This window comes from Sus scrofa, chromosome 6, assembly GCF_000003025.6.
Source record: "Sus scrofa isolate TJ Tabasco breed Duroc chromosome 6, Sscrofa11.1, whole genome shotgun sequence".
In the NCBI taxonomy this organism is placed as follows: domain Eukaryota; kingdom Metazoa; phylum Chordata; class Mammalia; order Artiodactyla; family Suidae; genus Sus; species Sus scrofa.
In genome coordinates this window covers 57951793-57973982 of record NC_010448.4, presented here as the reverse complement: position 1 = coordinate 57973982, position 22190 = coordinate 57951793, and the positions used below count along the sequence as shown (strand labels likewise).

Genomic DNA, 22190 nt, shown 5'->3' with positions numbered 1-22190 from the left:
CTCCCTGGCCACACTATCCCCTTGGGTAATTGTAAGTGTGTTTTCTGTGTCTGTGAGTCTTTGTGTTTAGCAAATAAGTTCATTGCTATCTTTTTTTTTTTTTTTAGATTCCACATATAAATGATATCATACGATATCTGTCTTTGCCTGACCTCACATAATAATCTCTAGGTCTATCCATGTTGCTATAAATGGCATTATTTCATTCTTTTTTATTGCTGAGTAATAGTCCCTTCATCTGTCAGTGGAACTTGCAAGATGTTGGAGTAAATCCTGAGGCACGAACAGAGACAGTCACGAGAAATGGTCCACCCCTAGAAAGTGGAGCTGCTCTCGGGGGGCCCGAACCTCTGGGCCATGATAACTGGTGACGATAGCGAGTGCCACCTCATGCCGCCTCCCTGCTGCCTGCCTTCCCCTGGCCACACGCCCCGGCTTCGCTACTGGCCAGTTTTTTGGCAGGGACAGGGATGACTTGACACTTTCCCATCGCCACTGGCCTGGCATGGGGACTGCTGCGTCCTCTGCTGGGGGTACCAGTGAAGAGAAAACCCAGGGCAACCCAAGGGTAATTCAGGAACAACGTCGTATTAATTACAGAATCCCTGATCTAATTTGATAGATTTTATCAGTGTAACGTCATATATTGTTTGATCATTAATTAGGATCAGGCAGAACTAGAAAAACTGCCAGAAACTCTCACATGAAAACTGTCACATGAAAATAATCGCATGCATATGGATATGTAGTACATCTGTGAAAGAGCTTACTGTAAGGACGATTAGTTGCTGAAGTCTTCTTACATCTGACTCTGACTTTCTCTCCATCAAAGAATTTATGATAATTATAATTAAATAATGCAACTGTACAATTAAATAATAGTTCTACAATTGTATTATTAATAACCATTTCTCTCCATGGTACAATGTAAGGTCTATAATGTCTTGTTTATCACATCTCCTAGAATGGTGTAATGCTTATATTGAAGAATCAATGAGATGTAACAAATTGTGAGGACATTTTTATATAGTTACACTGTTTTTTAACCAATTTATGCATTTTATATTTTACTTATTTTCAGAGGGTATATTATTTTTGTTTTTCTTACCAGTTAAGATATTCTTTTTATTATGCTATTTAAAATATTTAATGGTGGAGTTCCCGTCGTGGCGCAGTGGTTAACAAATCCGACTAGGAACCATGAGGTTGTGGGTTCGGTCCCTGCTCTTGCTCAGTGGGTTAATGATCCGGTGTTGCTGTGAGCTGTGGTGTAGGTTGCAGATGCGACTTGGATCCTGTGTTGCTGTGGCTCTGGTGTAGGCTGGAGGCTGCAGCTCCAATTCAACCCCTAGCCTAGGAACCTCCACGTGCCGCGGGAGCAGCCCAAGAAATAACAAAAAGACAAAAAAAAAAAAAAAATTAGTGGTATGTAAGGCTTTCTTTATAAATTTTAGTGGCATAATATAACAACTTTAATATAATGCTAATTTTTAAAGAAAAATTGAAATGTAATAGATAATACTCAATAGTAAGGATGAAAGCCATACAAAATGGGATATAGAATAAATTTCCTATTTGTCTCAGCATATTTTCCATTCCAGTTCTCCAGAGGGAGTCACTTAATCTGTTTCTTAAGATCAATGTCTCCTCCATATACTCCCCTGAGTCTGGAGCCACCAAAACCATCCTTCTCCTGGTCAGCACCTTTGTCTATTTCCACACCTTTTCCTTCATCAGTAATATTATTTTGGCTCCCCCCCCTCCCACCGCTTGCTTTTAAGGGCTGCACCTGTGGCTTATGGAGGTTCCCAGACTAGGGGTCAAATCAGAGCTACAACTGCCAGGCTACACCACAGCCACAGCAATGCAGGGTCTGAGCTGTGTCTGCTATCTACACCACCGCTTACCCCAACACTGGATTCTTAACCCACTGAGTGAGGCCAGGGATCGAAGCCACAACCTCATGGTTACCAGTTGGATTCTTTTCCCCTGCATCACAGGGGGAACTCCTATTTTAGCTCTTTTTCAACAGCATTGATTTGTTCTTTGTGAAAAACTTCTGTAGTAATCATCGCATGCTTCTCAAGTATCAGCCCCTTTCTTCTCATGAGTCTTGACTCCAGCATATGAAGCCTCTGCTTTACTGGGAAAAGGAGTAAAAATTTTCCTCCCTTTCAGAGAAAAATGTAAATTGTATGTATTTACACTCTTTTCATTTGGTAATTCACTCTCTTCCCATGGAGTCCCAAGGGAAATTGTGAGTGGGAGTTCCTGTCGTGACTCAGCGGTTGATGAAACCAACTAGTATCCATGAGGATGTGGGTTTGATCCCTGGCCTTGCTTAGTGGGTTAAGGATCCTGCATTGCTGTGGCCGTGGCATAGGTGGGCAGCTACAGTTCCGATTCGACCCCTAGCCTGGGAAGCTATGCTGTGGGTGCAGCCCTAAAAAGTAAAACAACAAAAACAACAATAACAACAAAAAAACCCAAATAGTATTCATAATGACATATAATTACCATGTAAATGCTTATGCAATGGAAGTTTTACCAGTGCTTCCAGTCGAGGAGTTCAGAATGCATGCAGTCAGAAACAGCAGGTCCTCAAACAACCTGGATGTTACGGAGAAGTGCAGAGGTGTGAAACTTCAGTGCATCACAGTACATCTCCCAGAGGTGAACAGGTCCGTGCGAATGGACGAGCAGTGGCAGGTCCTTGCTGAAACCCAAGACAGTCGTGCCAGAGGGAAAGTTCAGTCACTGAGTACAGCTTTTGGGAGCCAGTCTCGAGTTTGGTACATTCCATCCTTAGAGAGATGGCACGTGTGTATTTGAAATGGGATGTTCGGAAGGAGATGAGCGTGTTTAGACATTTTCAGGTAGAAATGGCCAGACTGAACTGAAGCGGGGCAGAGGAGAGCATGAAATTAAATTTTAGCATATTTTTAAACATCAGGTGGTTTGACCTGGTGAAAAAGATGTGCGTTGCATGGCACTGAGATGTGGAGAAGGCAGGGTTTTCCGTTTTGTGAAGATGACCTGAGCATGTTGTCAAGAAAGGGGTTTGCAGGGGCTTGCTCCTGTCCCCAAAGTGATGAAATTTGGTTTTGGTGGCGACTTCCATCACATCCAGAGCAGAAAGACCCATGACTCCTCTCTGTTCATGTGGAGTTTGTGGCTCCTCGGTTTTCAGGGAGCAAGATGGATACTACCTCAACTTTAGGAGAGATTTTTGTATGATTTTCTCTGGATTTATATGCTGAAGCTGATGCAAGGTGTTGAGAACTCAACAGTTTGAAATTTTTTTGGACTCAGTGGATATACAGATTGAACCCATCACAAAGAGAAACTCCTATTTTTAGGTCCCATGAAATACCTAAATATTTACCACAAACTAAATCATAAAGCAAGGGGAAAAAATATAGACAGACACGTACCTGTAAATGTGTATCTATGTGCATAATCGGTGTGTATATATGTACATAACACACATAAGCCTATGAAGTCAGTTATTTTTATTATCCATTAATCAATATGCTGGAAAGTAGTACCTTAAGAAAAATTTAAAATAGCAACTAATTATAATAATAACAAGCCTTAATATGTATGTCATCTGAGGAGAGTATTACCATGCTAGTTGTTTGTCAAACTTGCATAAAATGTCTTTTTCATTTTCCTACTTTGTTATTTGGCCATATCTCTTCAATAAACAATGAGTAGAAATTTTTCAATTAAAAATTAGTCTACTTAAATGTAATCGATGCATTACCATCCAGTTTATTTTCTTATTTTATCTATGTTAACTTCTCCTACTGACTTTTTAAAACATTTTTTTATTTTTGGCTTTTTAGGGCCGCACCCGAGGCATATGGAGGTTCCCAGGCTAGGGGTCAGTTCGGAGCTGTAGCTGAGGGATTATGCCACAGCCACAGCAATGTCAGATCCAAGCCGTGTCTTCGACCTATACCACAGCTCACAGCAATGCTGGATCTGCCACCCACTGAGCAAGGCCAGGGAGTGAACCCGAAACCTCATGGTTCCTAGTTGGATTTGTTTCCACTGCACCACGAAGGGAACTCCCTCTCCTACAGACTTTTAAATGTACATTATAATTAATTTCTTTTCTTTCAGGACCGTGTACTCATTGTTAGCTTTTACCTAGAAATTTTAGCATACATTTAAAAGCCAATCACAGTGTTATTTTTTCTAATGTTATTAAACTCCACCTTTACAATATAAGGACATTGAAATAGTAATCTATTCACTACAGTCCATCTTTTTTTTTTTCCAGAAGTCTCCAAAGAGGAATTGACTTGTCTGTTTATTCATTTAGTTTTGTCCCCCCCCCTTTTTTTTGGCCACATTTGTGGCATGGGCCAGGGACTGAACCCTCACCACAGCAGCAACCCAAGCTGTTGCAGTGAAAACACCAGATCCTTAACCAGTGTGCCACAGGGAACTCCTAAGATTCTTAATTGACCCACATCCTTGTCAACACTTTCTTTTTTCATTTTTATTTTAGACTTCTGATTGGCATGTGATGGTATCATGATTTTATTTGATTATTGTGGAAGTTGAGCATAGGTTCACATATTTATCTTTATTAGGAACCTCTTTTCGAAGTATGTTTCACTTTATTCATTTTTTTTTCTACTGTGTTGCCTTTTCCTTAGTGATCTGTTGTAGTTCCATATATGTGCTGGACATAAATATGCCTTTCTTGGTTCTCATCGCATGCTCTGTGTGTGTGTGTGTTCGTGCATGTGTGTGTGTGTATCTCAAAGAGGAGAAAGTCTTAATGTAACCTGACATTTTTTTCCTTTATAGATCATGTTTATTCTGTTTAAGAAATATTTCCCCATTCCAAGACCACGGGGATGTTCTCCTTTGTTTTATTTTTAAAACTTTCTTTAGCTTTAACATTTAGATCAGCAGTCCATCCAGAGTTGACTTGTTATATGTCTGGATAGTGCATTATTTATTTTTCTGATCAGCTGACAAATTTCAATTCATTCAGAACATGTGACATTATTCTTTCTTTGCCTTTGCTCTCACCTCTCATTACTTGAGCACCCAGGCTATTTGCACTTTGCCCTTGAGGTCTCGCGATACATCTGTGTCTTTCTGCTTCCTTCAGTCTTTTAACAGTTCCACAGCACCACACAAAAAGGGCCAGTCTTAGTATCAAAAATCTTGAGTGGATCTTTTTACACAATTATTCCCTAAAGTTGGAGAAGGGTACACCTTATTAGGAGACAATTCTACATGAGCCTCTCAACTTTTTTTTTCTTTTTTGGGCTGCACCTGCGGCAGATGGAGGTTTCCAGGCTAGGGGTCTAATCAGAGCTGTGGCCACAGCCAAAGCCATAGCAATGCCAGATCTGAGCCACTTCTCAGACCTACACCACAGCTCACGGCAACACTGGATCCTTAACTCACTGAGCGAGGCCAGGGATCGAACCCACAACCTCATGGTTCCTAGTTGGATACGTTTTTGCTGCGCCATGATGGGAACTCCTTTTGTTTTCCTATATTAGCTCCTGTTCTGAATTGTTTTGAAAAGATTTTTGTGTAACAACCTTGGAGGATGGCAGCGGTGTCTGTCTTGGGGGCAAGGACAGAATCATTACCTTACTAATACAGCACAGAGAATGCCTTCCTCGGAGACAAAGGCTGGTAGGTGTACTTATAACCCATGTTAAGGGGATTGGGATTTCTTTTATTATTATTATTTTTTAATAGTTACTTCCTCAATGCAATTTTTTCCCCTACTGTACAGCATGGTGACCCAGTTACACACACATGTATACATTCTATTTTCGCACAATCATGCTCCATCGTAAGTGACTAGACAGAGTTCCCAGGGCTACACAGCAGGATCTCATTGCTAATCCATTCGAAAGGCAAAGTTTGTATCTATTAACCCCAAGCTCTCCAACCACCCCAGGGGTTGGGATTTCTTAAACACGTTCTCCAGCTGTGATGCAAACCCCACTAGGTGCATGAAGTCCACTTGGACCTTTTGGCCTGGCCTCCCTGGGGTCTGTGAGAGCCACGGGAACAGATGTGCAGGTGACGCTCTGTTGTGCCAGGAATAGTACTGTCTTCTCAGTCCCAGGCATCTCACATCTTGTGCCAGCCTCCATGTAACTGGCGAGGGAACGTGGTTTGCAGATGGGCTAAAATCTCTGATGTTTTGTATTTGACAGCCTTGGTCATGAGGAGGGGCCAGGGACTGAGCCACACAACAAACAGCCTTCGCGTGTGATCACAAAAGCAGAGGGAGGCTCACTTGATGAGGTAGCTGGGGGCCCATCGCAGTCGGTTTGGGCTGCTATATCCAAAGTCCACAGATTGGGTGGATTATAAACATTAATTTATGTCTCGCAGTTGTACCAGCTGCAAGTCTGAGATCAGGTGCCAGCATGGTCAGGTGAGGCCCTTCTTCTGGGCTGCAGACTTTCTTCACAAGGCAGAAGGGGACAGGGAGCTCTCTTAGGCCCCTTTTGAAAGGTCATTAATCCCATCCGGGGCGGGGGAGGGGGGGAGGGGGGGGCTTGGCTTCATCACCCAGTCACCTCCCAAAGGCTCCACCTCCTAATACCATCACCTTGGGGAGTAGGTTTCAATACATGAATTTTGAAGGCATACAGACAGACCATAGCAGGATCCTTTGGAAAAACTCAACATCTTACATCAGGAAATAATGCAAATTATTGTATTATATGCTTATGCTCCCCATCCCACAAGTGCCAGAGGAGGGTATTCCAAGAGGGGTGAGACAAGTGTTACTGGGACCAGCCATCTTTTTTACTTGCCACCAGAGCATGGGGAAGGATTTAGATCATGTGCCACCACTAACCTCTGAGGTACAAAGTTTTCATGATAAAAATATTTTCTTTGTTGGCCAAGTTAGAGGCCCCAGTCTCCACAGCTCCGTCTAACATGGCATCAGATCTCTGCCACTGGGGTGGCTGATATAATCTGACCAATTCGAGTCCTATTTTCTAGTGTAAGTTTATTGGCACTCTATGGGCAGACTGTAATGCTCAATCCTGCCAGCAGTGAAGAAAAAAATGTGTCGGAGTTCCTGTCATGGCTCAGTGGTTAACAAATCTGACTCGGAATCATGAGGTTGTGAGTTCGATCCCTGGCCTCGCTCAGTGGGTTAAGGATCCGGCGTCGCCGTGAGCTGTGGTGTAGGTCTCAGATGTGGCTCAGATCCTGCGTGGCTGTGGCTGTGGCATAGGCTGGCAGCTACAGCTCCACTTAGACCCCTAGCCTGGGAAGCTCCATATGCCGAGGGTGCAGCCCTAGAAAAGACAAAAAGACAAAAAAAAAAAAACCAAAAAACACAACTGTTGTTGCTTTGACTCCCCATCATCTAAAGGAGGCCCAGCCCTTAAGGACTCCTGGGACATGGGGACAGCACAAGCCTTTGTGACTGATAATTTTTGTCAGGGGCCTCTGGCAAAGGGATTGCAGCCTCCACCTGCAAGCCACCCTGTCACTACTGATGGGTCCACTGCTTTCAAAAAGCAGTAATTAGCTTGCTCATGAGTGTGTCTCAAAACTGAAGCCTGGAGTTCCCAGGTGGCACAGCAGGTTAAGAATCCAGCACTGTCACTTCTGTGGCTCTAGCAATATCCTGGCTTTACAAGAATAAGTGGTTCCTATCGCTTTGGGGGAAACTTTAAGCTCTACACTGTAGTCAAAGCCACTGGCACTTCAAACCCTCCATGCTCTGAGATTTCTTTAAAGACTGATTTCCTTAGGGAAGCTGAATCCTAATGGTGTTGCCTGGGCCACTGGTTAGGGCAGAACTGGAAGCAGGGGTGTGTGGTATGATGGTTCTCATTACTGGTCAGATCTTAGGAACCTGGGCTGCTGCCAGTGGTCGAGCAGTTTAGTGTGCCACTTGGGGAAACTGTGGACTGTCAGATAAAGGACATCCCTCTCTTAGGGTGGGAACTGTGGAACCAAACTGCAGTGCTGAGAGACTTGTCTGGCTCACTCATTTGGATAATCATGGTCAGGGTCTGCTCTTGGAACAGTCTGACCAGAATCAAGCTGCTGATTCCATCTGTCCGATGCAGGGGCTCCCTACGCATAGGCACACTGGGACTCCCATAGCTCCAAAGGGCTGGCAGGTTTGGGGTAAGGGGAATATCCGGGGAATAAGGAGGGCAAGGATTGAAATATGCAAGCCCCCTCCACCACCACCCCTGCCCCTTTTAGGGGGAATAGTTTCCTAAGTGGAGTGGGTAGGGTCTTTGGGAAAGATGGTTTGGACTGTCCGGCGGCGGGGGGGGGGGAAGAGAAAGAGAGAAAAGCATGGTGTGCTCAGGCAGCCAATTTTCCAAAAGGAGACGTGCCTAGAGAGGGTTCAGGAAATCAGATAGACATACCAGCCTGAGGGGCCTAGGTTTTACCCAGAGAATAAGGTTAAGTCGCCATCCTTCCCTAGGCCTCGGCATAATACGGCACAAATCAAGGACGCACTCCCACCTCCTCCCGCACAAACAATCTTGGAGTGCGCCCTCCCGCCAGGCAGGGGGACCGCTGCCTCGCAAGCCGAAACCTGTACGATTCTGTTCCCCACATGATGTCACGCATTCCAAGCGACGCACGCGGGTAAGCTTTCTCCAGGGCTCGGACAGGCAGGCTTCGCCACCTTCCAATCCCGCCCCTCATTGGCTAGAAACAACTGCTCGTCTAGGCCGTTGTTGGCGGCGACGTAGGCGGGCACAATCTTAGTCGCTAAGATACCGCGTACTTCCGTTTCCTCCTCCCCCCTCCTAGGCTCCGGCAAGCTCAATCTCTTCCCTTGGACCAATGGCAAATGGGCAGTGGGCGGGACTTTATTTGTCCGGGCCAAAGAAACGCAGGCTTGGCCCGGCGTAGCGCGGCCAATGAATGTAGGGCAGCCCCTGTAACGTGGCCCGGGCGCCCCCAAGTCCTTCTCTCCTCCTCCCGGCCCAGCCCCTCCCTACCCGGGTTTCAGCACGGCGCCGGCCGCAGTCTGACAGACACAAGACGGAGCCAAGATGGCGGCGGCCGACGGCGATGACTCGCTCTACCCCATCGCGGTGCTCATAGACGAGCTCCGCAACGAGGATGTTCAGGTCCGGAGGCTCCGGGGGACTTGGGGAAGAGAGGAAGGGGTACCTGGGGGGCACCGGCGTCCCTCGCGGAGAAGATTCAGTGTTCGCAGGGAGTGGCGGAAGGGGGCGGCGGCCAATCAGTGTTCCGCTCACACCTCTCCGGTTCCCCGGACTCGATGAGACGGCGTCCGGGATTGGGTGTCGGCCCCGCAGAGGGCGCGCTTGGAGGGTCCCCAGGCCTGCCAAATGCGCGTGGCCGCTCCGGGCCTCGGAGGCCGCGGCCCACGAGGGGTCGGCCGACCGGGTGGGGGAGAGGCGAGGGGAGGGCCGGGTGATTGGCGGCGGCCCCTGAATGGCCCCTTGGGGATGGAGTGGGCTCGCGACTTTCTCCGAGTGGGGGAGGGGCCGCCGGATTGGTGGGGACCCGCGTAGGTTTTCTCCTTTCTGGGTTCGTGCGGCTGGGGCTCAGCGCTGTGGGTGTAATCTCTCCAAATGGAGACGGAGACGTGAAGGATGACTTTCCAAATCCTGCTCTTCTTCTCCCGGCAGTTTTGGTGTAGACCCTCCGAAAGAAGCGGGAGGCCAAAACCCCACTCCCAAGGGTGGAACTAGCTAAATTCCGAAGCGAATTGCCAGCTAGCCACTGGCCCCCCCTTCCGGTGTTCTCCCCTTAACTGGGGCCGGGGGCGGGGGGGGGCAGTTTACCAAGCGGGCTGTCGTTTCTGATGAGTGGCATGGGGTGGCGAGGGGTCGAGAAGAGGTAGGACTCAGGGCTTCGCCCATCCCAGCCCCACCTCTCACCCGCCCATTGACCTTGTGCACATTACTTCACCGATCTGGGCTTGTTTTCCATAAAACGTGGGCCAGTAATAGTCCCGGCCTCCTTGGATGGTAGTGAGTGACAGAGTTTATAACAGAAGAAATACTAGACGGCGCCTGACCTGTTGTAAAGGCCCAATAAATGTACCTGTAATTATTGGGAGTGGTGATTGAAGAGGTCCATCCTCCCTTTGGGCCTCAATTTCCCCACTTATAAAATTGAACCAGTCGCGGAGTTCCCGTTGTGGCGGAGTGGTTAACGAATCCGGCTAGGAACCATGAGGTTGCGGGTTCGATCCCTGGCCTCGCTGGTCAAGGATCCGGCGTTGCCGGATCCCACGTTGCTGTGGCTGTGGTGTCGGCCGGCAGATACAGCTCCGATTAGACCCCTAGCCTGGGAACCTCCATATGCTGCGGGAGCGTCCCTAGAAGAGCCAAGAGAAAAAAAAAAAAAAAAAAAATTGAACGGGTTGCACTGGCCCAGCCTCTTAAGGTTCCCACCGTGTGGCTCTAGCTCTGGACAGGCTGCAGCTGGAGTCCAGTCTCCTCTACTTCTTGCTGATTGATGTGGGCAAGTTAGTTGATTTCTCCCAGCCTTGGTTTCCCTTTCTCTCAAGTAGAGGTGATTATCTGGTTCAGAGGGCTGTTGTAGGAATTCATTTGTTTAACGAACACCTGCCACCTATCAGGTATGGAGCTGAGGATATAATGGTGATGCCAGTTGTTCACGATTAGAGAGCAGATGTGAAATGGAACCCAATACGTTAGTAGCACATGTGAGATGTGATGGGCAGAAAGCGCCAGGATGTTGTGATGGTGGATCAGTGAGTGCTGTCGGGCCTTGGCTCTGTGTTGGGCATTGTTCAGGGCACAGGTATTCAGCAGGGAACACGACAGACAAGTGCTCCTGGTCTTGCGGAACTTGGGTCAATTGTGAGGGGAGACGCAGTAAACAGAGAACAGGGCGAACGTGTGCTGTGAAAATGGGGAGAAAGATGAAGGAAGCGGGGGGGTGGAGGATGCGGCTGCAGAATGGTCAGTGAAGGCCTTGCTGAGGGGTGATGTTTGTGCAGAGATGGGGAGGCACCCCGAGGCTCTCTGGGCAGAGCCCCCAGCAAGCACAGGTCAGGTAGGGAAGATTCGTTTTAAGTAGGTCCGTCAGGGAAGGCCCCTCTTACGATGCAGAGGTTGAGACCAGAGCAGAAGAAGGAGCCAGCTCCCAAGGGAAGATGGAAAGAACCTTCTGGGAAGAGCAAGCCGACAAGTGAGGGCAGTATCCTCAATCCGAGGTGCATTTGCTCACGAGGGTTGGCAGTGTCTGGAGACATTTTTGGTTCTTGCACCTGGGGAAGTGCTGCTAGCATCTAATGGAAAGAGGTCAGAGATCTCCTAAACCTCCAATGCATAAGACAGCCCCCACTGCAAAGAATTATCCACCCACAGTGTCCGTTAGGGTGAGATTGAGAGACGCCCCATGGGAAAGTCCTGGGGCAAATGTGGTGGTTTAAAAGAACACTGATCTAGGAGTTCCTGTCGTGGCTCAGTGGTTAACGAATCCGACTAGGAACCATGAGGTTGCGGGTTCGACACCTGGCCTTGCTCAGTGGGTTAAAGGATCCAGCGTTGCCGTGAACTGTGGTGTAGGTCCCAGACTTGGCTTGGGTCCTGAGTGGCAGTGGCTGTGGTTCTGGTGTAGGCCAGCAGCTACAGCTCGGATTCGACCCCTAGCCTGGTAGCCCCCATGTGCTGTGGAAGCGGCCTTAGAAAAGACATAAATAAATAAATAAATAACACTGATTTAGGAGTTTGTGTTGTGGCTCAGTGGAAACAAATCTGACTAGCATCCATGCGGACCCAGGTTCGGTCCCTGGCCTTGCTCAGTGGGTTAAGGATCCAGCTTTGCTGCTCAGATCCCGCGTTGCTGTGGCTGTGGTGTAGGCCGGCAGCTACAGCTCCCATTGGACCCCTAGCCTGGGAACCTCCATATGCTGTGGGTGTGGCCCTAAAAAGACAAAAAAAAAGAACACTGATTTATTATCTTAACAGTTCTGGAGGTCGGTAGTGTGATACCAGTCTCCGTGGGCTAAAATCACAGTGTTGGTAAGTTTATGGTCCTTTCTAGAGGTTCTAGAGGAGAATCTTTTTTTTTTTTTTTTTTAACCTTCTTCCAGGTTCTGGAGGCTGCCTGCAATTCTTGGCTTGTTGGTCTCTTGGTCTGTCTTCAAAGCCAGCAGTGTTGCATCTCTGTGACCATCCTGCGGTAGTCGCATCCCCTCTGACCAGCCAGGAAAGTGTCTCTGGTTTTAAGGACCTACATGTTTAGATTGGCTCCAACCTGGGTAGTCCAGGATTCTCTTCCATCTCAAGGTCCTTAACCTTGGTCATATCTGCCAAGTCCCTTTTGCCATGTAAAGTGACATACAGATTCCAGGGATCAGGATGTGGTCATCTTTGGGAGGCCATTATTCTCTATACCATAGCCTCTGTGTTTGCAAGGTAGAGATTGAGAGGGACAGAGTGGTGGGAGTTTGAGGATAGTGCCTTTGTGTGCGTGTGTGTGTTTTCAAGTAATTCAGTTTTCATTTTTGTGTGCTACCTTTAATTCATTGATGTCTGAAGGGGAACTAATTATTCAGGAAAGATTTCAGGAGCGCTAGGTATGTGCTAGGGATTGATCTGGGTGATGGGGCAATGGTCGTGGGAAAAAAACAAAACAAAAAAACAGGCAAAAATCTGCCCTCTCGGTGTTGTGGTGGTGGTGGACAGGAAACAAGCACAGTGTAGAGGATGAGTGATGGTGATAAGCGCCACGCAGAACAAAAGCAGGGATGGGGGAGAGTATAGGAGGGTGTTACAGTTTTGGGTAGAATGAATGGCTAGGGAAGGCCTTCCTGAGAAGGTGATGCTTAAGCAGAGCTGTGGAGGGAGGGAGCAGGTCCTGTAGGTCTCTGGGGAATAGCATTCCAGGCAGAGGAAGCAAGTGCAAAGGTCCTGAGGCACTTATATACCTTGGGTCCTGGGAGCAGCAGGAGGACCGGTGTGGGTGGGGCGGAGAGAATGAGCTGTCCTTATTGGGGATGAAGATGAAAAGTTCTGTATTGTAAAAGTTGAGTTGTCGCTTAAACCGGGGAGTGGCAGTCAGCCGCTGGTGGCCCTGTGCTGTTTTTGTGTTTGTTTTTTTGAAAATGAACTTTTATTGGGAGTTCCTCTCATGGCTCAGTGGTTAACGAATCCGACTAGGAACCATGAGGTTGCAGGTTCGATCCCTGGCCTGGCTCAGTGGGTTAAGGATCCGGTGTTGCTGTGAGCTGTGGCGTAGGCTACAGACGTGGCCTGGATCCCACGTTGCTGTGGCTCAGGCGTAGGTCGGGGACTACAGCTCTGATTCAACCTCTAGCCTGGGAACCTCCATGTGCCTTGGGAGTGGCCCTAGAAAAGACAAAAAAAAAAAAAAAAGAAAAAGTTTATTGAAAACAGACACACCCACTTGGTACACATTGCTTGTGGCTGCTTTTGTGCTACAGCAGCAGAGTTGAGTCGTTGCAACAGAGATGGTCTGGCTCTTTAAAGCCTAAAATATTCCCTGTCTGGGCCTTTTTAACTAGAAGAGATTGCCAACCCTTGTCTTAAACCGTCTCTTTCTCAACTCGCACTCCCACACTAAAACCCCTCTTATCAGCTCCAGGTGTATCTTGCTAGGCCTGTGCTGTCCAGTAGGTTAGCCCCTTGTGCCTCTTGAATGCTGAGAATGTGACTGGCTTGAGATGTGCTTGGGAGTGAAAGTACACGTCAGTTTCAGAGGCGATTCTACCACAGAGTGTGTGAGACAGCTTGGTAAACCTTTTTATGTTGATTTTGTGTTGAAAGGATATTTTTGATATATTGGGTTCAGCAGAACATATTAAGATTTTTCTTTTTATTACTCAGTGAATTTTATTACGTTTATAGTTGTACAGTGATCATCACAACCAGATTTTAGAGCATTTCCATCCCAAACCCCCAGTGCATCGCCCCATCCCCAGAATATATTAAGATTAATTTCACATGCCCTCCTACTTTTTTAATGCTACCAGAAAATGTAACATTACACTTGTGGCTTGCATTATATTTTGGAATGTGCTGAATCTCGGCCATGCTCTAGTCATATATTGAGAAAGAAATAAAGTTGGTTTGTGTTGTGTGTATGTATTTTTTTTCCTTATTGGCTGCACCTGGAAGTTTCCAGGCCAGGGATCAAATCCAAGCCACAGCTGTGATCTGTGCCGCAGCTGCGGCAAACAAAGCCAATCCTGTTCCACAGTGGGAACATTTGTATGTGTATTTATTTTTATTTTTAATCTTTTTTGGGGGGGGGGCTTTTTTTAGGGCCACACCTGCCGCATATGAAAGTTCCCGGTTAGGGTTTGAATTGGCGCTGCAGCTGCCGGCCTACGCCACAGCAATGTGGGATCTGAGTCACTTCTGTGACCTACATCCTGACAACGCCGGATCCTTAACCCACTGAGTAAGGCCAGGGAGCGAACCTGCATCCTTTTGGATACTAGTTGGGTTCGTAACCCACTGAGACATGATGGGAACTCTCTTTATGTATGTATTTTTCAATACTAAGTATTTTGTCCTGCAACTTGCTCTTTTCACTTAATATTTTTTAGAAATCTTCCAATGCAGGCATATGCTGATCTGCATGTATCCGGAGTTTGAACATGAAACCAAGAGTCAGAGATAGAAAGCACAGATGCCACCTCTGAGCCCTCTGAGGACAGGGCTTGGCTCTGATTCATCCCTAAGGAAGAAGCCGAGACCAGGTCTGAGAACAGCGACTGGGGCATTCAAGAGTGCAGAAAGGGTTGAATAAATAATAGTGATAGCTGGCGTTTATTGGGTGCTCGCTCTGTGCTGCTTGCTGTAAAAGGGCAGATCATTTAGGATCTTAGTGAATTTTTACAGCCGTGCTTTGAAGTAGGGCCTGTGCTCCCCTCCATTTTCCAGATGAGGAAGTCGCCCAGTGAAGTTCAATAACTTGGCCAAATTCATGCAGCTGAGAAGTGGAGGAGCCAGGAGAGGTTCCCAAGGAAGCCTGAGACCTGAGGGTGGAGTACAGTTTGGGGAGGGGGGTGACAGAAATTGGGCTCTGAGAGCCAGCCTTGGGAACAAGGAATCAGGTGGAGTCCGAAACCCTGTGGTCGTGGTTCCTTGGTCCAGCAGTTGTTTATTTACCACCTCCCGTGCTCCAGACTCTGTTTTAGATGCTGGGATAGGTACAGCAGGGAGCACAGCAGCGAGGCTGCTTGCCCTTATGGGGCTTGGATTTTAGTAGAGGAGCAGCCGGTAGGTCTATGATGTGATGGCAGTGGCGGTGATTTTGCTAAGAAGCAAAGTAAGGCGGGGGCTAGCTGAGGCCGGGGCTGCCGCCTGAGGTCAGGTGCTCAGGGCAGGCTGCTCTGAGGACTTGTCCCAGCAAGGCCTTGGGGGGGGGGGGTGCAGGTGCAGATGGGGTGGGGGAAGCAGTTCGGGCAGTTGGTGCAAAAGCTCCGAGGTGGGAGCGTGCTCAGCGAGCTCAGAGAGCAGCAGGGCTGAAGCGGGGCGGGTGGCCAAGTGGTGGCAGGTGAGGACTAGCCTGGGACCAGATGGAGTGAGTCCTGGGGACCAGCAGGGCAGGGGCTTTGGTGAGCTGGGGGAGCCAGAGGAGCGACCTGTTCTGGCTCCCCGCTGAGCAGGCGCACACAGACCTATGGGTGTGCCGTTGCCGAGCTCCCAGGGCCAGTGCTCAGGCAGGGAGCGGCAAGGTTGGGGGTACCTTGAGAAGGAAGGGTGTAGGGTTTGCTGTGTGGCGCGTGGTGTGGAAGGAGGCGTCAAGGATGACCGAGGTTGGAATCCCAGTTCTGCCGGTTTGCTCCCTGTGTGCCCTGGACCAGCGCCTTCCTCTTGTTGGGTCCAGATTCCTCATCTGTGAGGTGGGGATGGGGAGGAGGAAGCACATCCACCTGGTTGGGGAGATGCGGTGGAATTGGCACATTCAGTGGCTGCCTCAGAGGAGGCCTTCCTTCTGTGCGCGGTGACCTCATTCAGTTGTCATGGTCGCTCACTGTCTGAGGCTTGGGCGAGTGAGGGCCAGAGAGCTTGCATCCCTTGCCTGAGGCCTCCCCGGCCGGCCAGAGCCAGCGGGGGGATTGCAGTGTCTCAGGTGTGTGGGGCACCCTGTCTCTTAAAATGTAGTTCACTGGTCGAGAGGCCAGGTTTCTGTGCTGCTTAGGGGCTCTCTGCCTCGGTTTCTCATCCATAAAATGGGAATCACCTTTGATGTAGTGGTTCATGGGGTGTTAGGATTGAATAGGTTAGTACGCGGAAAATGCTTAGAGCAGGGCTTTGAATTCCCTAAGAGTTAAATAAGTGCCTCCTGGCGGTGGTGGTGAAATAGTGGGGGCTTCATTTACCAGCAGTGAGGTGCTTCAGGCATTTAAAAGAAACCATTCTCTTAATGGTTATTCTAGAGCAGTGGTTCTTACTGGGGGACACAAGTCTGGAGATGCAGCTGGTGGGGAGAGGCCAGGGTGCTGCCCACCATCCTGCCGTGCCCCCCACACCCGCACAGAGGGCGGTCCAGCCCCAGAGGCCAGTGGTGTCGAGGCTGAGGAACCCTGCTGAGTGCTTTGTGTGTGTTCGTTGACTCTTCACAAAAGCCATCTGGTAGAGGTGCTCGTTTTCTTTTCATTAAATGCTTTTTTTTTTTTTTTTGTCATTTCTTGGGCCGCTCCCGCGGCATATGGAGGTTCCTAGGCCTAGGGGTCGAATCGGAGCTGTAGCCACCAGCCTACGCCAGAGCCACAGCCACGCGGGATCTGAGCCGCGTCTGTAACCTACACCACAACTCAGGGCAACGCCGGATCCTTAACCCACTGAGCAAGGGCAGGGACCAAACCCGCAACCTCATGGTTCCCAGTCGGATTCGGTAACCACTGCGCCACGATGGGAACTCCCATTAAATGCTTTTTGACTGTCAAATTTCAAACACATACTACAAGGAGTATTGGACCCAGATTAAGCAATTTTTTCAAAATTTTGCCCCATTTTTTTACCTCTTCTCTTCCTCCCTGCCCCCCTTTTTTTTGAACTATTTTTAAAATCCCAAGCCCCAGATATCTTCTCCTACGTGCTTGACTGTTTACCTCTAAAACAGCAGACATTTCAATAACCACAGTGCCGTTATCACCCCAACCAAGTTTTAACAGTGCTTCTTGGTATCCGCTAATAGTTCGTAATCGGATTTCCCTGATTGTTCCAGAAGAGTCTTTTGACAATTGGCTTGCTTAAATCAGATTCTCAATTTGGCTATGACTCTTCGGTCTGAAATTCTTCCCACTTATTACATAAGGACACTCAGTCAGAGTCACGCAGCCCAGGAAGCCCCGGCGCCTTCCTAGGTACGACTTAGCCGGGGGCACTGGCCCTCAGGACAGCACTCTTCTCACCAGGCTGGGCCCTGTGGGGACAGAGTGAGGCCTGGCAGTGCGCTTGGTGGAGGCCGACCAGGGCTTCAGATCCTGGTCTGGCCACTTTACCAGTTACTCACCCCTTCCGGGCCTTGATTTTCTTGTTCAGTGAGAAGGAGACTGGAAGACGGACGTCCTCAGCAGGGCTGTTGGGAGGATTGAATGAGAGAAAAACTGTGTAAATAGAGCCGGGCCTCAGCACCGCCGGACGCAGTGCAGCGCCCGCCCCGGCGTCCGCACCTCAGGAATGGGACAGCCCGGGCCCCCGCTTCTCAGGGGGTCCGTGGGGACTGAAGCGGAGCTGAGGAGTAAGGCTGCCATCTGGGGGTTTGAAAGGAAGCTGGTAGAGGGGGATGATGCAGAACACGTGTTTGGGTTCCAGGCTGTGCCGGGCCTGGGCTGGGAGACCTGCCCCCGCTCCGAGCCCACTGCACCCGCCTCTGCGGGAGGCAAAGGCCGTGCCGCCGCAGGTCTTTTAAAAGTGTCTTCATTTTATTTAAACGGAACCCTCTCCCTCCAAAACAGTTCATCCATTTCTCTCACCACCCACCCCTGGCAAGCACTGATCTGCTCTTTGTACCTTTGAACTTCACACACACACACGTGTCTGTGTGTGAAGGTATGTCTTGGAGCCCACACATGAGAGAGAACACGTGGTACTTTGTCTCTCTGTGTCGCTTAGCATGATGCACTCAGGGTCCATCCGCGTGGTCACAGAGGGCAGGATTTCACTCTTGATGGCTGGAGAGTATGCCGTTGTGTCTGGGTCCCGCAGCTCCATCTGGTCACCTGCCCGTGGACGCTCGAGTTGTTTCCACGCCTTGCCGGTTTGTAAGAGAGAACGCACAGAGGGGCCCTAACTCTGTACCTGGTGCATCGCAAGCACTCTAAGTGGTAGTTGCATTTTTAAAAACTTAAAATATTTGTATTTGTGCTTTTCGATGGGCCCAGCCCTGTCCTAGGTTCATGAATCCCCAGTTGTTAACAGTCGTGTTCCTTCCTCATCCCAGAAACAAGTCACCTTCCCAACGTGGGAACAGGAATGTCCATAAATAACTAGAACGCAGGGCAAACTGCTCTGCAGGGTATTTGCTGGTGCTGCAGTGTCCAAGGAGGTGGGAAGATTATTTTTTTCTTTCTGCTTTAATTTCCCTTTTTCTTTCCCTGCTCAAGAAATACCAATGCATGAGGAAAAATGATAAGAATAAGGGTGAACCCTGGGGTGCCTGCTCCGCCCCAGGCTCTGCCTCTGAGTCTCCTGCTTTGCTCCCGCCAGCGATCCTCCGAGACAGGCGCTGTTGGACTAACCGACTAAGAGGGAGGACACAAGCTCTGAAGTGCCCGGGACTTGCCCGGCCACCCTTAGCTGGTGAAGCCAGAGTACACGCTCATTCCTCACTTAAAAAAAATTCACATGCTCCGGAAATAGAGGTCAGGGCGCCCCCGTGTCACTCTCTGGTGATGCAGGACGACTCTCAGGTGGGCGCTTAGCTCTTTACACCCATCCACCCCCACACGCATTGCGTTCATGGAAAACCACCATCCTTCATGGAATGAGTGTTTGGGACTTTATAGGAGGCGGAGGGCGTCTTGGGGCCGAGGCTCATGGTTGAGGCAGCCACGTTGCAGCCCCCGCCGCCCCATCATTATCAGCCCCCGGCTCTACCAGACAGCCCCCGGCTTGTGTATGATCTTTACTTAAAAACATTAATGTAGCTCATATTTATTGGACTCTGACTCTGTGCCAGGAGCTATCCTAGGGTTTTGGGGCACAGAGTGTAGAAAACAGAGCCCCCGCCCCACCCACATGCTAGTGGGGAAGGGTCCACAGTGAATGAAGAAGTACAGCTGGCCTTGGAACAACACGGGCTTGAACCGCAGGTCCACTTATGTGGGTTTTTCAGTACTAAATACTCCAGTGCTACATGGTCTGAGAGTGGTTGAATCTGCAGAGGGGAAGCCTCGGATGGGGGAGGCCGATGGTAGGTTTTCAGCTGCGCGGAGGGTAGGCCCCCTCCCCCGGCGTTAAGGGTCCGAAGCGATGGAGTTAAGGTACGTGGGGGGCGGTGGTGGCCCGCAGATTTACCCGGCAGAGCTTGAGCGGGGCCTGAATGAAGTGATGGGACCCTGGAGGGCCAGGGGGTTCTGAGGCTGAGGAAGCGGCAGACCAGCAGTGTGACACCCTGGGCTGACAGGGACTTTGCGTTTTATTTTATTTTTTTGTAAGATTTTAATTTTTTTCTGTTATAGTTGACGTACAGCGTTCTGTCAGTTTCTGCTGTCCAGCACAGCGACCCAGGCACACGACGTTTGCACTTTATTTTCTCTGGGGGAACCTTCGTGACGGGAACCCAGGGGTCAAGGGGTAGGGGTGGGAGGTGAGAATGCATCAGGCAGGGCCAGATCCTTCGGGGCTTTGGAGTCTCGAGGAGGGTCTTTGGGTTTTGCTCGGCTTGTGGGGTCACACTCCACAGGTGCATGTCAGGAAGCCCTGTGGATTGAACGTGAAGTGGATTTGGAAGGGTGAGTAGCAGAGGAGTTCCTGTTGTGGCTCAGCAGTCACGAACCCGACTGGTATCCATGAGGATGTGGGTTTGATCCCTGGCCTCGCTCAGTGGTTTGAGGATGCAGTGTTGCCATGAGTGGTGCTTATGGCCACAGGTCACAGATACGGCTCGGATCCCGCATTGCTGTGACTGTGGTGTAGACCTCAGCTGCTGCTCCGATTGGGCCTCTTAGCCTGGGAACTTCCATATGCTGCAAGTGTGGCCCTAAAAAGCAAAAAAAAAAGGGGGGGGGGAGTAGCAGAGAGTTCCCTGGTGGCCTAGCAGTCAAGGAGTAGCATTGTTTCTGGAGGTGGTGGTGGGAAGGGAGAGTGCATATCCCTGTCTCCGTGTACGGGGCCGGCTGAGGGCTGCCGGGGATGCAGGCCGTCCCAGCCCAGGGTGATAGTTGATCCTGGAACCATGGACGTGGAATGTGGTCCTGAGGGGGACACGCCAGGGGACAGCGCAGTCTCATGGCTGGGATAGGATCAAAGGACAGGAAGGTGTCCTACTGATATTAACAGGTGCTCTCTCGGGAACATTCCAGAGAACTTAGGCCCCCGTCATTTAAACGAGTGAGGGTTCGTGATTTCCTCCTGTAACAAGGTCAGCAGCCCAAGGATATCACAGAATTGGGTCAGAGTAGGCCATTCTTTTGACCTGCTTCCTGTGGTCACGAGATTGCTCCATCGTCTGCTGTCCCTCTGTCCTCGTGGAACCAAACTGAAAGCAGGGACTGACCCAGGACACGGAGGTTCTCGTCCTCCTTCCTTTTATGAAAGAAGAAAAGCTTTCCGGGAGGCTCCTCGGCCGGCCTTTTGCCCAGAACAAGGTTATTGCTGGTTCAGTGGGGATTACGTCTGGCTGTGAAGAGAAGGAAAACTCTAAATGAACGAGACATACGTGAGCCTGAAGTTTACTTCCGACTCGTGGTCAGGGTCTGGCGGCAGTCCAGGCTGGCATGGCACGCTCAGGCGTCGGGGTCCCAGGCGTTCGCGTGTTGCACTCTGTCTGCGTGTCCTCCGTCCTGCCCTCCCCCTCCGCAGGTCACCCCCAGGCCCCACTCCCACAGGAAGGAGGGAAGGAGGGGTAACCCATCTCCCCAGAAGGACACGTCCTAGAAGTCACACACATGCGCCGTTCCCAACAGCATCTCGCCGGCCACACGTTGGTCTCATGGTCTCATCCAAACGCAGAGGCGACTCAGAAATGTGCCTACAGGGGTTCATGCGCACAGCTGGAAACCACAGGCTGTGAGCGGAATAGCCCAGGTACAGCCCAGCGCAGGAGCGTAACCTGGGGCCCGTCTAGCATGCAGGGCGGTTCTGTGAGTTTGGGTGGGAAAAGCGATGTCTCTGTTTTCATCAGGCCCTCACTCAGCTTTCACTTCCTTTCAGCCGTGAGTTCGGGTGGTGCGGCACCTGTTGTAAATGGTGCCGGCAAAGCCTGGGCTCTGTCCGCAGTGGTGATCAGCACTGTTCCTCGCCCACTTCTTCTCCTGCAGGTTCTTCTAGCTTTGTGGTGTTCACCTCTGTTTCAAAATTGTGTTTGTTTTTAAACCTGCTGAGAGGCCTGTGGCACACCCCTAAATTGAAAAACGTCAGAAAACAGAAATATGCATCCATGATACTGGCTAAAGCCAAGTGGTTGCAGTTCAATTCCTGCCACCTAAGAGCTGTGTGAGCTTTCGTTTTCTCTGCCGTAAAATGGGCGATCCTGTGTTTATCTCACGAAGTTGTTGTGAGGATCAGATGCGTGAGAACACTGAAGCGCCTAGAATACTGCCCGGCACATAGAACCGTGGAGATGTTTATAGTTATTACTCTGTCACTGTGAGAGAAGGGAAAAGAGCCATCGGTGGACAGCTAGCTAGCTGCTGTGCGTGTCCTTGGTACCTGAACAAACTCAGGATGCTGTTCCCTGTCTGAGGTTGCCTCTGCTGCTATTCCCACTCTCCTCTGGCACGAGGGGTTCCAGGGTCACCTCGCTTTGTACTCACAGTCACCTTCTGAGGATAGGTATTTTTATAACGCCCCATTGCACAGGTGAGAAAAATCGAGGCTCACAAAGGTACAGAGTGGCCCAAGGTCCCACGGCTAATACGTGCAGTAGCTTTGCCTTGAACCCAGATGGCGCATCTAAAGCACCACCTTTCTCAGGCGTTCACAGTGCCGTTTGCAGAAGAGACCAGCAGACATTCTTAGTGGAACAAAACCAGAATCTCCCAAGACAGC

At 49.7% G+C, this 22190-nt stretch overlaps 2 protein-coding genes across 2 annotated transcripts in view; both read left to right on the top strand.

The window, feature by feature from the left end:
* Positions 1–558, top strand: part of LOC100626048 (zinc finger protein 350) — a 43838-nt gene extending 43280 nt beyond the window's left edge. Inside the window, exon 5 of the mRNA XM_013998724.2 lies at positions 1–558. This exon is cut by the window's left edge and continues 1784 nt beyond it. The gene's annotated coding sequence lies outside the window, so the exon portion shown is untranslated.
* Positions 9035–22190, top strand: part of PPP2R1A (protein phosphatase 2 scaffold subunit Aalpha) — a gene marked incomplete at its 3' end in the record, with an annotated part of 35429 nt that continues 22273 nt past the window's right edge. Inside the window, 1 exon segment of the mRNA NM_214024.1 lies at positions 9035–9122. Within this exon segment, the coding sequence (NP_999189.1) occupies positions 9045–9122 (78 nt within the window). The 5' untranslated portion in view covers positions 9035–9044.